Source organism: Manacus candei, unplaced genomic scaffold, assembly GCF_025592945.1.
Source record: "Manacus candei isolate 608988 ecotype Guabito, Panama unplaced genomic scaffold, ASM2559294v1 h1tg000037l, whole genome shotgun sequence".
NCBI classification, from domain to species: domain Eukaryota; kingdom Metazoa; phylum Chordata; class Aves; order Passeriformes; family Pipridae; genus Manacus; species Manacus candei.
The window spans coordinates 14455589-14472760 of NW_026138085.1; the positions used below are offsets into that span (position 1 = coordinate 14455589).

Here is a 17172-nt window from a genome sequence, read left to right on the forward strand (position 1 = left end):
GTCCATAGCAGAGGCAACCAGGGCTATAAAGTGCTGTTGTTTAGAAGTGAGGACTACTCCAACCCAGGTGATACCTCCAGGGGCTTTCTCCCTCGAGGACTGGTGAGTGGATTAGCAGTCAAACCTCTGAGGAACAGGGTGAAAGCCAATGTGTCCATGGTGGTAGGGACACAGCCAGAATAAAGAAGGAAGACTAGCACACCCAAACCTTTCTTTAAGGATTTTGGTTGGGTTTTCTCTAACGATCTTTTCTGGTTTCATTTATTGTAAATTTTAATGGGATGCTCTAATACATTTCTGTCTTCTTAAAAGGGAGCTAAACCACATGCACAAGATGTTAGATGAGTTTATTTTCACATGTGGATTTAATAGCCTGCCAAGATGTAACTGTGTTTTTAGTGCCCAAAGTCATCTCCAGGAAAATAGTTCCCTGGGGTGAGGTCAGTGTCTGCTTACAGCCAAATTTCAGTGGAATGAGTTGAAGGGGTTTGTCAGTGGTTAGCCTGGTTATGAGGCAGGGTAGTTAATAAGATGCTGAACAAATCAGGGTGATGTGGAAATTAATTGCATCTTCTATAGAGAACAGAGTGGAAGTGCCCCTAAGACCATCCAGGGTTTAAAACTCTGAGGAGCTGGAAGGAGCTGTTCTCTTTGTAGTACTGTTTGTTGTTCTTCCCAAATATTTATTTGACCCTAGTTGTAATGAAATTTGTGCTGAACATGTGCAGAGCACCCTGTACTTGGTTTCACATGCAACCTGAGATCCTCTTCACTGAAGCAGTACAGTGGCAAATCCTGGGCCACAACAGCCCCCTTTGGAAAGGGAGATAATCCAAAAAAGACTCCCCCATCGATATGGCACTTGCTAAGTTAAAGCTCAGGAAATTGTGAATTTTGGCTCCATCCTGTTGGACCGTTTACACTATCTCCTTATCAATGTCCCTGGCCTGGTCCTGGGAGATTGGATGGTGTCTGGATACAAGAGGTACAATTTAGTGCTCCCAACTGCTTGAAAGGGAGTGGACAGTGATTAGTGACCTCTCTGGTGATGGGTGAGATAAAGCTCTGCAGTGGGGGTGTCCTCTGCCCTGCCTCCACCCTGTCCAGAGCTCCCCATGCACACCCTGGAGCTGGAGCTGGGGGGAGGCTCGGACCTGGTCACTCCCAAAACTTGGGCTGTCTCAAATCTAGATTCAAGTCTCGTGGCCTGTAGTAGATCAGGGATAAAAGAAATCAATGTGCTGCAGTCAAAATCATATAGATGTTTCACAGGGAATTTAAATAGCAGGCTGTTCATTCAAACAGAGGCTGAGGCTGCTCCCTGAGATGGCAGCCCTGGCACCCTGATGGGAAAGCCTATGGAACAAGGAAGAACCAGGAGAATAAAGCAGTCCGAGCTGGGAAGCACAACTGTGTTTGCCCTGGGATAAGTCTTATTAACTTAAGCACATCAAAGCACAAATGTAGCTGCCTCACTCCTGGACCCGAGCTGGCTCGAGCAGAGCCATCCTGAGAATTTCTTCCCAGTGCTCCTGTCCAGGACCGGCTGCTGCTGGTGCTCCTGTGCCAGCAGAGATGCCCCCGGGAGCCACATTTGCAGCCTGCCCCTGACTGGAATTACCTGCTCTCCAGGCACCTGTGGTGCAGCTGCAGTGCTGGGAATGCTTGGCACCTCGGGAGGAATTCGGGACTCAGTTAATTTAATTATTCTCTTGCTCATTGCCTGCAAAATCCACTTAGTGATAGGGAGGAGGTGCCTTGTGCCTATCACAGCTGATGGCAGCTGGCCAGCAGAAGGCTCTGCCTGCCAGGAGTGGGAATGAAGAGCTGGGTCAGAGTAGGTTTGGCTTCAAGGCACTGGGCAAAAGGGAGAAAAATAGAAATGACTGTGTTTAAAACTGCCGTCTCTTGATGGCTGCCAAGTCTGGATGGATGATCCCCCTAGAAATGGCAGGCCATAGTTTTGGTGAGTTAGAAAAGTCTGTAGAATTGAGAAGAAATGTGAGGAGAGTTGTTCTCACCCTTGCCTGTGTCCAGCTGAACTGTCAGGCTTGATCTAAGTAGTGAGAGTCCCACTGGCACCACAACCCAACGTTTCAGACCACATTCCTGGTCACAGCACAGCTGGGCAGTGGCAGCCAGGACACGTGGTGGGACCTGGAGAGCAGAGCAGAAAGGCTCACAACCAGCAAGCTCAGCCTGTGCATGGCCCAGGTTTGAGCCCGGGGGGGTGGGGGGTAACTCTTGTGCCTCTCCCCACTGTTTTACAGTCTTTCCACTGAGCTCATCATTATCATCTTTTATGGCATCCCATGCACTGCTGAAAGCGTCAGAGGAGGAAATGAAGGGCCCTATACTGTCCAGGCTCTGTGCTCCCATGTCCCCTGACGAGCTATTCTCTCCTGGCCGTGCCCACAAGGGGCTTCAGTTGATGCTGTGTGGGACACTGAAGAAAGAATAGAGGGAGAAAGAAAAAAAAGCTGAAATACTACTTGAGATCCCCCTCTCTATTTCCCATCATGTCCTTCTGAATGTAAACCTCCCACACACCCCTTCTGTGATAGATTTACTTACTCTCTTTCGTTTTCTGGCTCTGCCTCACTGTGTGCCTCACAATTGTGACTCTTCTTTGCATCCTAACTATATTTGGTGAGCATTTCTTAACTGTGGCCATCCATCTCTGCTCCTTACTGCACTTGGAGTTACCACCAGCTTCCTCTCCTTTCCTCTCTGCATTTTGGACCCTCTGGGAGGGATGAGTCTGGGCCCAAGACTTGGTGTAAGCTTTAAACAGGGTGTTTTCTAATCTCCAGAAGTATTTGGGCCAAGTCTGCTTTGGCTGGGAGAACTCTTGTGTGAAACTGTCCCAGCGGTCACCTCTACACCTAAATAATAGTTTAGTTAGGGAGCACCTCACTTTCTTGATTATAAAATACGTGTCACAATGTGTGCTTGGAAAAGGGAGAGCAGGATGGGAGAGGAAAAGAGGAGGAAGGAATTAATTTTGAAAGCACATTGCAAGTTATATTTATTTGATTTTTGTCTGCTCCATCAATCTTCTGTTATATGGCTCAACTCCTTAGGACTTGTTTGAAAAGGGGGAATTTACTGCACTGTAAGCCAGGGCAGTGATTTGCCAAGCGGGGGGCATGGAGTGTATCCTAGGAGAGAGCAAGGAACCAGAAAAAGAAGTGGGGGAGCTTGTGAATCCCTCTGCAGAGGGGTAAATATGCTGTACATTACCCACTCCCTCCCAGTCACCCCTGGGGGCACTTTTGGAGGGGGCCAACCAACCTTATCACCATGTCTTGTACCTCATGTGGCCATACCAGAAGTATGGACCAGCAAGTGGGCAATAATTTCATACCCTGGCTCTCTGCACACCTCTTTCTCCTTGGAGAAACCTTTGGATAAGAACCTTTCCCAGTAGACCTGAGCTTGTTGATCAGAACTGCTGTGTGGAAGTGCAGTGTGAGTTCATCCCGTGTGTGCAGCGCTCCGGGGTGAGCGTGGACTCTTCCTCTCCAGGGAAAGCAGATGCCACACATCCCAGCAGACAGTTATTGTAGGTGTTCTCCCCAACTGAGAAATGTTTGGGAAACACTTGTAACTCTTTTTCTCAGGTGTTGCAAAGAGGATTTGTTTTGTAAATAGAGAAGCTGTTAATTGCCTTGACTTTATTAAGAGGGAGCCGAAAAGGTGTTAACAAGTTTCTGTTGCTCTGTGCTGGCGATGAGCCACCACCGGTCGCTCTGTAGGGGGAAGGTGGCAAAGTTGCTTTGAAAGTACCTTTGCTCTCTAAAGAAAAAAAAAATAGGCACCACTTTAGCTAAAGACTTGGGGGAACACCTGAATTTTGTAGGAGGGATTTAACTTGAGTTACTGCACAGTTCAGTTCCAGGGGATTCACTTTCTGTCGAGCAATGTGGACTGGAGTGTCCCCACAGCAGCACAGCTGGGAAAGTCCGAGCTGGAAAGGCTTTCAAGGTTGTTTCTCCCTCTGCTTCTCTCTAGGCACAGGTAAAAGGAATCTCCTGCACTCACTGTGAGTAGCCCAGGCGTTTAGCAGCTTTGAAAATCAGGCTAGTGGGGTTTAGGGATCTAACTTGAAGCACCTCACTTAAAAATATGTTGTTTAAGACTGGAGTTGAGCTTTCCAAGCCACTAAAGTCACTAACTGGTGACAAAAGTCTTTGCTATACACTCCAGCAAGCCAGGCACCCAAATCCCCCCATCTTTCCCTGAAAATCCCTGTCAATAATCCCACAGAAGGCATCACACAGATGCTTTTTCATCCCCCTCTCTGGGACTGGCACTAGCAGCAGCTAACCAGGGGCTGCTTAAGGCCCTTTAACTTTGTCATGCTAAGGGTTGGTTTTGCAAGTCGAAAAGGACCTGTGACTTGTTTTTTAAGACTTTTAGGGAATTGCTGGCACTCACTGGTTTCACTGCACCAGATGCAGCGTGACCGGGAATCTACGCTGCATATGAAAAGGTCACTTACCCTGTTCAAGAGAGGAGATTCTAACACTTGTCAGCTTGAGTGATGGAGGCTCTGCATGGAGAGCCATAATATTCATGTCAGAGAATTGCCAAGCCCATGCGGAAGTGCTGAAGATGGATGGCCTGGGGATGTACTCCTGACACTTTAATATGGGGGGAGGATACAGCACAAACATCTCATACAGAATTATAATCCATGAAAGGGCACTGGCAGCATAAATTAAAGGTAATCCAGCAGGGAGGGAGTTTAACAGCTGAAGGGAAGCAGGCTGGGGGAAAGCAGGGATGCTGGTGGGATATGATGGGGCTCCAGGGGAGGGAGCAGCCCCCAGCTGGGGTGGGAGTGCTGGGCTGAAATCTATTCGCCTCCAAACTGCTTTACAAAGATGATCTCCAGAACCTGCACTTTGTGAATTAAATAAATTTGATTCTGTGTTTGCAGGTGGTTGTCATGCAGTGACAGGGCCTGTTGAGGAGAGGGGGACTGGGGCAGGTACCTCAACCTTCAGGCAGAAATCCCTGTCCCTGCCAGCCTGGTGGGAGAGGCTGTGGAGGCACCCGGGGGTGGTGATGGTGTGAATTCCCTGTCAGAGGCATCCTTGCTCTCTCTTCTAGGAGAGGGAGCAAAAGTAAGAGCACAGATCCAGTTTCTGAGCTGGGTGACATCCCCAGCCTGTACCAGTGGCACGGTGGGTCTGCCCAGACTAACACAGCACCAGCCCAGCTCCGTGTGCCGGGGCTGCCCCAAGGATGTGTCCCTCCCTGTCAACAGCAGGCTGGGCACACCTGAGCCCACCTCCCTCCACGCAGGGATGGAGGTGACCCCAGCCAAGGCCCCATGTGGAGTTGTGCCCATGCTCCTGCCTGAAGGGGAATTAGGCTGTGAGGGCATTTCCACATGCTGGAAAGGAAAAACAAAAAGAAAACTGGTGGTTGCTGTTCCTGGTGAGGGTGCTGGGATGGGCTGCTCTGTCCATGGCAGTGGCTGTTCAGACATGCAGGTGCTGCTCCAGGTCTGTCCAAGCAGCTCCACAGCCCTGCCTGAAGTGCCCCTTTGGGGTGTCCCTGCTCCAGGGTACACCCAATACCCCGGCACTGTGTGGAGTCTGGTCTCAGAGGGGAGAAGCAGTGCTGGCAGCTCCTGGGGGACAGGCAGCAGGAGTCTGGTTGGAGTTCATACAGCACCCGACCCAGATTAAGATTTCTACCTTTTCATTGTGATTAGAATTGTCACCTTACTGTTATGTTACTATGGGGCAGCAGTCAGGTTCTCCCTCAAGGTTTTATAGAGCCAACCCATCCCTTCCTGCAGGTGTGCAGTGAGTTGCAGGTGGTTGGGATCAGTGTCCCAAATTAGAATTGACTTTGGATGCTCATGAGCAAACATGGGCAGGTTTGAAGACATCACCAGTCCCTGCAAATGCTCCTTGGCTGCAGTTGGAGAAGGAGCCTTTACAAGGCAGCCGGTGACAGGTCTCTGCTCTGCTGTGTGTGCTCGTGTTTGTTTGGAGAACTGCTCTGCAGGAGTTTGCTGCCCAGGTAAAATCCCAGCTGCAGTGATGAGCTCAGCCTGATGGATGGGGTCCTGTGGCAGCCTCAGGGTTTGTTACCCTGTGCCCCCCGTGCCCATGGCAGTTCTGTGTGGTTATTACAGAAACCACAGCAGTGGGCAGGGGTGTTGGGGTTCCCTGACAGTGCCATGATGGATTAAGATGATCCTGAATTTCCATTGTTTTGTACTGAATGTAGTGAGAATTGATGACTCTTGTATCCAAGCAACAAGGGGGAGGATGAGGGAGCTTCAGCTTCTCCAGCACTGTAATATCTCTGGCAAGGTGCCACTCTAAGCCAAAGAGTTGATTTTTGTATTTGTTTGGTCTCAGTGTTGTCTCTGCAAGGTATAAAAAGAGAATGGAAATTGTTGTCATGGGATGGTATGTAACTTTCTCTTGGGTTTGCTTCAATTTGCGTTTGGTCTCTGGCTTTTGTGTAGGATATACTCCTCGTTGCCTTAGAGAGCCCGGGTGCCAGAAATTTAAATGGATTTTAAAAAGCAATTAGACAAATTCAAAGAACAGTTTGTATCCAGCATTTGAATGCAACATGGTGGATAGGAATGCTGGCTTGGCAAGGCCCTGGCTGTGGGTCAGTGGGAATGGGAGGGCTCACTGGGAAAAGGATTGGTCTTGGTAGTGGTATCTCTACTCCTCTCTGCAGCCCTGTTTCCCTGGGATGGAGCCTGTGTGGGACAGAGGTCTGGTCTGGTGCTGTGAGCACCTGCAAACCTGGTGAGATGACACACAGCATGCCCTGACCATTCCTGCTCCTGGGAGCCCTTATCTCCTGGGATTTACCTGTGTGGTTTATTGACCCAACAGTCTGTATACAGCAAGAAGGTTTTCATGTGGACTTGGGAGTTATCCTGGTGAAAGAGTTTCCTTCCTCTGAGTGCACACCAGCAGCAACCATCCTGTGCTCTGTGTAACCTCATTTTGTGGGATTTTGGTGGCATCCTGTGCCTACAGCTCCTGGGGCTGTGGAGCACAGAACAAGCAAATACAATGGGTATTACAAAAGGAGAGTCTGGGGTTTTTTTTGTGCAAAGTCAGTCAATGCTCAAGATGCAGGAAAGGGGTATTTTATTTGTCTTTATCATTTCCAGCTCAGCCTAAATTTTGTTGGGTTGCAACTGCTGTTGTGGCAACACTGCAAAAACCTTGGGTTTGTTGCTTTGGTGGGGTGGCCTGTTAGTTATGGAAATTTTAGAAGCAGCTACTCTGAAGGCAGCAAAAAAGCCCCCCTAGCCAATGGCATTGCCCTTCCAGCTTTAGTAAGACCCTCTTTGCATAAAATAAATGCATGGAAGTCAGCTGTGCTTCCCAAATGTGCATTTTGCACCTTGAGCTCCGTGATCTGGCTCTCATGCATGTCCAGGCTGTGTTTCCACGAGGAGCCATAGGGAGACCTGGATAAAATAGCATCAAAGCATTTGTGGTGTGGGCGCAATGTGCTGGCAGAGCTGCAGGGTGGTTTTTTCACTTGTCTCTCCTCCTCCTCCCCCTGTCTGGAGACCAAACCTGGTGGAGCATCCTCAGCCCTGCATCCTGGGTGTGGGTGGTGGCACAGCTCTGGCTCCCTCAGGAGTGGGACCTACCCTGGGACAGCAGCAGCCAGTGCTGTCCCCTCCTGCCCTCCCTGCCCTTTTCCAGGGCTGTTGGCACCCGGAGCAGCAGGGAACCAGCAGACACATTCACAACTGTCCCCAAGTTTTCTCTCCTGCCCCAGTTCAAAGGGTTCCTCTCGTGCCTCCAAGAAATTTGCAGTGAGTGCCGATGTTGATGCTTTCCACATCAAAGCCAGGCAGCCTCGCATTGTCTGGGGGATGTCGGGTTGAGGCAAATTAAAGAGGCTTTGGGAGCTTCAAAATCAGCTTTAGCCAGGCTGGGCCTGCATACTCAGCACTTGGGAAGGGTGAGATTGTGGTGATAGGTACTAAAGCCAACCCTCCAGGGACTGGAGGCTGGAGCCAACTTGTCCAGATTTAGGAGGGCAACCTTCTCCCTGGGTTTGGTGGCTTTTGGATTAATGATGAGAAATTCATGGAAGTACTGGGTTTCACACAGAAAGGGACAATTTTGCACCCAAAGTCATACTGCTCGGAAGCCAGAAAGGAAAAAGCCAGTTCTTTTCATTGTGGTGTTTATTGCAAAATACAGTCCAAAATCTAACTCTTAAGGGATACCTTCAAAATATATAGTGAAAACAGATTGTGCTAAGTAATAATACAACTTATTAATAAACAACATCCAGGCATAAAGAATTCAGAATTCTTAGCTGCTAATTAAAAAAAAAAAGTATAGGAACTGTAAACTGCTTAATGTCATCCAGTACAAATACATGAAGCTACTCTCTATTGGGGGTAGGGCTTCTTGTGCCAAAATACAAAATTCAAACAGGAGGAGGGGGGAAAAAAGAAGGAGGGGGAAGGTAAATCTGTAAACACTGGCTGTAAACTTATCAAAACCCTCAAAAGGCTGCAGTTGTGGCAAGGCACACCACGGCACTGCCAAACCTCCTCTCACATCAGAAAGTGCATAAGTTTTCCTCTAGAAATGCTGCTGAGCAGCCTCTGTGCGTGAAGGGCCGGGACTCGGGGCTGTCCCAGCTTTGGGACCTGGGGTTGCTGGGATGGGATCACCCAGCTGGACACACTTTTGGCCCCAGCTCCCATTCCCAACTCTCTGGCTGCAGGGCTGGTGCCCCACTGCTGGCACTGGCAAACCTGCTGGCAGGGGCACAAGGGGTTGGGCCCACCTAAAACATGAAACTCTTCTCTCTGTCTCACAGATAAAGTGACTCCCAACAAGAAAGAAGCTACTGGTAAATAGTGAGGAAAAAACATGGAACCGTGGCCCCTCAGCGCCTGCGCCTCGTGCTTCCCGGTCTCACTGCGTCCATCCACAGGAGACCCCATCCCCTGGCACGGTGCCCGCTGAGCCCTGCAGAGCCCAGGACGCTCCTTCCCCAGCGTGAGGGCCCCAAAGCGTCCCCCTGGGGTGCCGTGGCCACCCCTTATCTCTTGTGGCCTCTGTTCCTCTGCCTGATGTGGTTGGGGGCGGCGGCGCTGTCGCGGCGGGTGCAGAAGTGCTTGGCCACCAGCGTCCGGCACTGCTCGCAGCGCACGGTGCAGCACCAGTGGAACTTGCAGTTGCAGCTGGACACCACCTCCGTCCTCCGCTCCTCCACCCGGAGCCCGCACTCGGTGCAGAGCCGCCGGCAGCTCCTCTTCTCCCACTGGGAGAGGTTCTTGCCGGTCTGCAGGCATTCGCGGCCCTCGGTGCCGTGGTGGCCCAGGCTGGCGTTCCTCGTGCAGTAGTCGGGGGAGTCCTCCAGGAAGACAAGCTCCGTGGCGTGGACGTGGTGGAAGGTCTGTGCCGTGGCGCCGCGGCTGTCGGCGCTGTTGCCGGCCCTCACCCGCCGCTTGTCCATCTCCAGCTTGTGGGCTTGGTCGTATTTTATCTTCAGGTAGTTCCCGATCTCGCGGAACTCGGCGAGCTGGAGCCAGCAGGTCTGGATGCTGCAGCTGCCCGACACCCCGTGGCACTTGCAGGCTCGTTTCATCGTGTCTTTCACCGCCTCGGTGGGAGAGGTGGAGAAGTTAGGAGCAGCAGAGCATCATCGTTTAAACCTCAAAATCAGGAGCTTATAATTTGGGGACAACGGGTCAAAAGTGGCTCATGCTCGGCATGACTTCATGTCCTTCCAAGACATGAGCCGATGTTCTTATTTCAGCTTCTGCAAAGCATCTGTGCCAGAGATAACAAGTGGGCACAAGCTATTGTCCCCAGCCCTTGTGGGAGAATCCAGGCGAGGAAAAACCCGGCTCATCAAAGCATCAACCCAGCATCCCTCTCAGAGGTTTCATTCAAAATGTGTGAAACTGCTTTGGAATAATCGTACCCAACCTCTCTGCATCTCCTCCAGGCCAAGCACTTCACAGATATTATCTGCCTATCTCCCTCTGGTATTTATAAGGTCCCAATCACTGGTATCTATGTGAGATTAAGCCTGGACACACCCTACGAGATAGGTATGTTAAGTGTTGCTGTCCTTGTTTTTGCAGACAAGAAGGTTTGGCAAGATGCTGAGAGCTTCCACAGCCCAGGCAGGAACGGGGCAGTCTGGCAGACAGCTTGTGAGGGGGGCCAGCTCACACCTGGCTTCCCGGCCAAAGAGCTTGGAAATGCATATTGGAAGAAAGTAAGGAAGGTGGGTCTGGCTTTGTTTTGCAGACCAGGTAAGCCTAGGTGAGTACAAACCCCATGCATTTCTGACTAAGTGGTGTGTGCCAGCAGTTAACTGCATTGCACTGCTGCAGGAGCTGGAAGTGGGAACAACTCTGATGGTGGTTCCCTGTGTTCAGGCTTAAGGCCAGGTTCTGGCTGTGTTTTTTTTCCCCCATCCAAACACTACAGGGCCTAGATTGTCACAGGGGACTGGAAACAGGAACCTGAGCAGCCTACCAGTCACTCAGATTTTGTTTTCATTATAGACATTATTATTATTTAGCAGTATTATTATGAGTCTGACTTACAAGTCTCCCGACTTCATTGTTGTGCAGGTTGATCAGCGCACGAGTGTCGTGTCCTGTTTCCAAGGCATCCACAAAGAGCTTGGAAACCTTCTCCCCAAACTCCACGTTGTCGCTGCATCCTCCCCAGACCCAGCCTCGGCCACCTGCAAGGCAGACACAGTCTGAGCACAGAACTGCCAAATTCTGCCCTGAAACCCGTGTGGGGATGGAGAGAGGGTGTCAGTCCATCTGGGATGGCAGCTCACCCACACGGCCGTTCCTGGAGTCGTCACAGCCGCAGCTCTCGAAGTCCCCCAGGCTGCAGTTCCTGGTGAGGGTGTACATGACACCAGCAGAGCTGATGGCGTGTACAAAGGATGTTTCCCGGGTTGCTGGGGGAGAGGGGGAAAAAAGCTGTCACATGCAAGCACAGACATCAGCCCCGGATTGTCAGGGATGAAGATCTCCTGTGCTGCAAAGGGGCAAGGAGAAAATACCCCCCTCCAAGTTTGTGCAAAAGGTAAAGTGCCACAGAAATTAAATGCTCATGACTGGATCTTTTCAGGCTGCAGCATTGCAGGTTACAACAGTTTCACAGAATATTATGCAGGTGTCCATGCAGAGGATGGAACCTCTTGGCAAGGGTAGGATCTTAAGGCAGTGCTCTGGCCAAGGTGAGTTGGCCCTTCACCTGGCTCTCGGTTCATCTCTGTCCTTCCCTGCCTGGAGGTATGTTGTGCTTTGATCTTGCCTCCTGGGGAAAATCATCATGGATCCTTGGAATCTGTGCTAAGAGCTGTCTGCTCCCACACTCCTGATCTAGTTCGTTTTGGCTTTCTGAACAGATCCAAATACAGATGTTGCTCTGGGGAAGAGGAGATTCCTGCCCTTTGAAGGAGATAATATTTAAAAATATCTACAACTTTCTTATGAAAACAGTTTCTTAGTGCACATCTCTGGCTTCTCCCTTCGTCTCTCCTGTGCTTCTCCCCACTGGAAGCTTGGGTATCTGCGACACTGCACTCCCCAGGATGCTGTACTCCTCAAAGTGACAGAAGCAAACCCGTGGAGCAGCATTGCAGGGAGGACTGAGCTCTAGCCTAGCATGGATAGGGATCCAGAGAGAGCCTGGGGTCCCTAGGAAAATTTTAGTGCTAATTATGACACCAGCTAATCCAGACAGAGGAAAAACAACTGTGATTTTTGGGACGGCAAAGCCCTTCTCCATCAGTCAATTTAACTGGCAGCACCAGCTCTCTCCAGAGCACATCCCAGCTGGGGCAGGGGTGCTGTGGGGCAGGTGGAGGTGCACTCACCACTGCGGAGCCGGTTGTGTGTGGAGAGCTGCAGGGCGCTCTCGGGGCAGTTCCAGCGCTCCCACCCGAACTGGAACTTGCACTCCTCCATCCCACTGTGTGCCCCGGCTGCCACACTGCTGGAGTACGTCAGGTAAGCCTGGCACGGGAAACAGCAGGGTTAAAATCCATCATGTTTTACCATTTATCAGTGAAAACAGACATAAACAGGTTGCGGGTCCTTTCCCTCTTATACTTGTCAGGGCTTGGAGCCGATGTGCCCTGGGAAGCCTGGTTCCTTGGAAAAGCACTATTTCCCATTTGCAAAACAAAATCACCCCACTTAAATTCCTGACGGTCCATGTGTTAATTACCTTAGGTCCTGTCATCAGGAAGTTATTCACAGACCTGAAACAAAGAAAAGAAGATGAATCACACAGCTTACCACAGGCTGAGGAGCATCCCCAAAAAATGCCCTTTCCGCTGAGTTGGACCCTACCATGCTGCTGTGTGGAGAATGGCACTGTAGAACCCTGTGAGGGAGAGGATGAGGAAGGTGCTTCTCTTCATGGCTGCCACAAGGAGCAGGGTTGGATCCCTTTGGCTGATCCGTAGCTCTCCGCACCACAGGTCTCCAAGCAAGCAGGGCCGCCTCCCTCCGCTCCTTCCCAAGGTGAGCTATGGGGATGGAGGAAAGCTGCAGGAACCTCCAACCCTGATATTTATAAGGTGAAGTTGTGAATAGTCAAACCCCCCCATTCATTTGCTACCCAATGACTTAATGTGGTGAAAAAGCTCCCGCTCCAATGGGTGACAAGGAACCGCCTAAGGTCGCACTTCAAAAGGCGGCGCGGTGTCCCTGGGAGCGGGATGGTCTGAAGGAGAGCAAACTTCCCTAACAATGGGACACTTTTAACTCTCTTCCCTGCCACCACCCATCCCTTTCTGCTCGCCCCAAGTCCTCTTGCCTTCTCCTTTTCATCCTCTGCTGGCAGCAGAGGCTCTGTCCCCATGTCCCTCCGAAATAACAAGCTGATGCATTTCTATAGTTTCCCTGCTATCTGCCTGCTCCCTCCTACGAGAACTCCCCGAGGAGTTTTAACAACCCTTCTGTAAAGATCTATAGGGGATAGACCTCCCAGGTCTCCTTGGCTTGCAGAGATGCGTTTAACGGCAGGTTTTTTTCCCTTCTCGCCTCTTTATGATGAAAGTTCCTGCATTTCCATCCCGATAACAGCGAGCGCGGCTCGGGAGCGCTTGGAGATCTCTCTAATTTACGCGGCTGCAGCTTGGGAACACTGTGTGAATCATTTTTGTGGTTTTCTCCCTGCTCCAACGCTGTAATTAGGGGAACAGTTTTCTGGGGTTGGCAATTTCCTTACGGTAAAAGCTGCTGCAGCAAAGGCACGGCCGCTGCTGCCGCTCCGCAGGCGGGAGCTGCCCCTAGCCTGAGCAGAGCGAGGGGCCTCTGTCACTGCTGAGCCATCAGCTGTGCTCAGGAAAGGAAAATCCTCAGCAGAGGAAACCCAAAAAAGCCTTTTAATAGCTCTGGCCAGTGTCATTAAGGGCTGTGAGGTGCTGTGATGCTGCACATGGAGAAACGGGAGATGGTGCTCATGGAAACTGCCGAGTCTGTTTTCCTGTGGCTGGATGGTCCCACTGGGGGCTGGCTCACCCTGGGCAGGGCTCCTGACTGCTCCATGGGGCAGTGTGGGTGCCTGGCCCCACAGCAGTGCTGTGCTGTACCAGCAGTGCCAACAGCCCCCCGGCTCTGCCTGGCACTGCCCCATGGCACAGAGGCACAGCCTCTGCCCAGCCACGGCCCTGTGGCAGGACAGAGGTGCTGCCTTCCTCCTCCTCCTCCTCCTCCTCCTCCTCCTCCTCCTCTCAGCCCCCTGCCTGACCTCTGGGCACACCCATCTCCCTGTGGTAATTGCTGATGGTGCAGGGGGACTGGTGAAGGGGCTGCAAAAGTGAGGTTCAAGGGAATGGGACTGCACTGCATGTGGCACCTGTGGGGCTGCCCCATGAGCAGAAGGGGCCACACAGGGATGAACCCCATCCTCACAGGCAGCTGAGCAGCAGCAGCCAGTGGCAGTATGGGCAGGCAGGAGGCTGCACCTCAAATACCTTTGTGAAGTACTTTGCTGTCTCTCCATGAAATGCAGCAGAGCAGAGCCAAGCAACCTGCTCTGGGGTTTGACACCTTGCTGTGCTGGTGTCTGAAGTGCAGGTCTATGGGCTTAGGTGCCTCTGCTGGGACCTGTCACTCCTCTCCCTCCTACCCTGAGCAGGCAGACCAGCTCCTCACTGCTCCTGGCTGCAGAAAGCAAAGGGACTCTCCCTGTCCTGCTGCCCATCCTCGAGCCAGGGGAGAGCCCTCTCCCTCCAGACCCTGCAGCAGGGAAACCTGGAGTCAGCTGGGCAAAGCCACAAACAACCCGTTTGCAACCAGAGGATTAAAATTGCAGATTGGTTGAAAAGCAGGGATGCAAAATACCTTCCAAGTGAGCACAAAGCTGGTGCAGTCCCGCCAGCATGGAAACCCCTCTGTGAGTCAGCATTTTAATCATTACCATCCCGAACAGATCCTACTTGTTAGAGCTGTCAAAGGACAATTACTGGGAATGAAGTGTTTCCCATGTATCAGGGAAGCTCATTGATTAAAACCCATGCATAGGGCTTGGAAATCTGCTGTGCATTTTCTATATGCACACAGGTAATTTTGGGGTTTGTGCCTGGCTGTCCCTGAGGGCGCATCGATGGGTTTTGGTTTTTTTTCTTGTGTGAGAGAGCTTGTGCAGCTAAAAAAACGTTGGTGTGTCTGCTCTGTCAGTTCACACATGATATTCCCATCACATACCAGAAGAATAACAGCGTCCCTGGGCGTGAGCAGGACCCCACAGCTCTCGGGCTGTTAAAAATGTCCTTTCCAATTAAAGTCACAGGGATCTCAAAAGTCACTCATAACGTTGTCACTTGCACTGGTTGTCAGCAAACAAAGCAGCGTGCTGGGACAAGCCTTCCTGCTTCCCTGCAGGTTTTTTCCACACTCACAGCTCAGCCCTGACGAGCAGGAGGCAGCACTTCTGCAGGTCATCCAGCAAGGACTGCAGTCATCCCAGTGGGATTGCTGCTAGACTTTCCCACCTTAGGCAAAAGCAGACTTTGGTCTTGCTGTGTTACTGAATTTTGCACTTACAGAGTGGTTTGTGCAACGTCTTTGCTGTACAGGAGATTAAACACATCTCTATTTGCAGTTGGGTAAACTGAGGCACAGAGGTGGGTGATCTTTTTGAGCTCAGTGGCAGAGCTGATCAGGAGCTGATTTTGGTACTTTGTTCTGTAAGTCACCAGCCAGGCTCTGGGGGGCTGCAGGGCTGGATGCTCCCCTATCACCCATGGGAACAGCCCCCTGGTCACACTCTGGGTCACCTGAGCCATAGGTCCCATCTGAGAGATGATGCTGAGGGTAGTTTTGATGCTGAAGGTAGTGTTGATGCTAAAGGTAGTTTTTTTGCTGAAAATGGTTTCTCTTTGGCTTCCCCGCTGCCTGGAAACTAGCTTTTGGTTTGGTTTTGGATGGGGAAAAAAAAGGCTGAGAGGAAAATTCTGTTGAATTTACCTGGTTATGCAGAAAATGCACTGTCAGTCTTTCTGGGCAGCCTTGGACCTCACAGTGAGCTGTCAGCATGGAGACACCACCAGAGCCTGCGTTGGCCCCACATGCTGCTGAGGGACAGGCTGTTTGGAAAAGCAGTGTTCTGAATGCCAGCTGGAGCCCCTTGGCTTCACTGACAAAATCCTGATGCTTTGTTTCTTGTTTTCTTGCTATGTGACTGAACAGCCAGGGCTTTTCATGGGATGATCAAAATCTTAAAGCATTTTGGTACCTGTCCTGAGTAAAGAAACAGCAGTAGTATATACAGCCCCACAGCCCCACAGAACCCTCTTCACATCACAGTGTGGGTTTTAAGGGAAGGCAGACGAGATAAATCAGTTTATCAGGGCAGCAGGTCCCACAGGGGTGGGGTCCTGGCTTGCCAGGGCAGCGAGCCCCGTGGCTGTGGACAGCAGGAACATAAAGCACAGGCCACTTGCTAAATTGCCCTGGGCAGGTGACACATTCAGAGCCCTGGCGTCAAATCCTGCATTGCTGCCCTCCTTACAATAGAAACCCACCTGGGTAATTAGAAAGCCACCCCCTGGCTGGCGAGGTGGAGGACGTTTTATGGGGCTCTCCCACCCCGGTCTCCCCGGGAAGCCCCTGAGCCCCCGGGGGTGATGCCGTGCCCTGGGTCTGTGCACAGCACAGGGGATGTGTCCCTGTGCTGCTCAGAACTGCACCATGGAGCACAGCAGCCATGGGGCAGCCCTCCTGCACACCCAGCTCTTCCAGGAATTGTTATTTTTACCCTTCTCAACATTCCTGCATTGGGGAAAATATGTCCCCATTGTTCTGCCTGTGGCACAGTCCCTTGTGGGCTGTGGCAGTTCCCACTGGGAGCAAGCACTGGCAGGACCCAAGCCCTGGACTTGGCAATGCTGGTGGGAGTTTTGCCTGTATAACGAATATGTTTTAATTAATGGATGGTAATTGGGAATGAAGGTGAAACTGGAATCAGGTGTTGTGCCACACCTACCCCACGGGCTCAGTGCTCTTCATGCCTGTGTTGGCACAGTTAGAAGTGGCCTGATATTCACTGAAAACAAGGTTAAACCACCCAACAGAACCAGCTTGGGATGTGCTTTCCCAGCGACAAAATTACCCCGTGGAGTTCCTGTCTCCCTGCAGCACCTCGTCCCCCTCAGCTGTGCCAGTGCAGCCAAGTTTTCCATCTTACTTATAATCCTGATTCCCAGCACAACCCCATGTGCAGCGTGCTGGGGTGAGCAGTGAACTTCATCACAGAGGCCACGAGTGAGCAAGTCCAAGGTAAGAGCCTCTGCTACTGAGGGAAACATGTCCTGGAGTAGAACACAGAGCCATTGGGATGCCAGAAAGCAGGACCACAGGAGGATGTAAGGTGCACTGTTTGGGCTTTACACCCTTTTGTTTCAGGAAGGAAAAAAAAATCAAGGTTTGGATCCAAATTCTGATTTTTCCAGCCACAAGCTGGGCAGGGACATAAATGCTTCCCAGCAAAGGCTGTCAAGATGATTTGGGAATGTCCTGATGGGAGTTGTGGAGCTCTTGGGAGCTCTCTGGGTGCACAGGACGTTGGGTTTAGGATAGAAATGAGAAGGTGGAGCAAATGAGGGAGGAAAAAACCAGTTATTTCATCAACAAGAGAAAGGACA

The 17172-nt window shown here is 51.2% G+C and overlaps 1 protein-coding gene across 1 annotated transcript; it reads right to left on the bottom strand.

The window, feature by feature from the left end:
* Positions 1–8875: 8875 nt before the first annotated feature.
* On the bottom strand, positions 8876–12441 carry WNT8A (Wnt family member 8A). Its single transcript, XM_051794205.1, has 6 exons — positions 12371–12441; positions 12246–12279; positions 11893–12031; positions 10843–10968; positions 10598–10740; positions 8876–9639 (listed from the first exon to the last, which is right to left on the bottom strand). The coding sequence occupies exons 1-6, from the start codon at positions 12439–12441 to the stop codon at positions 9076–9078; spliced, it is 1077 nt and encodes a 358-aa protein (XP_051650165.1). The 3' UTR covers positions 8876–9075.
* Positions 12442–17172: the final 4731 nt, after the last annotated feature.

Excerpts from the sequence above, each read along its gene's own strand:
- WNT8A (XM_051794205.1), bottom strand. The coding sequence starts at position 12,441 with ATGAAGAGAAGCACCTTCCTCATCCTCTCCCTCACAGGGTTCTACAGT. Across the intron at positions 12,032-12,245 it reads TCCTGATGACAGGACCTAAG|GCTTACCTGACGTACTCCAG; the intron begins GTAATTAACACA and ends TTCCCGTGCCAG. Across the intron at positions 10,969-11,892 it reads ACACAACCGGCTCCGCAGTG|CAACCCGGGAAACATCCTTT; the intron begins GTGAGTGCACCT and ends CCTCTCCCCCAG.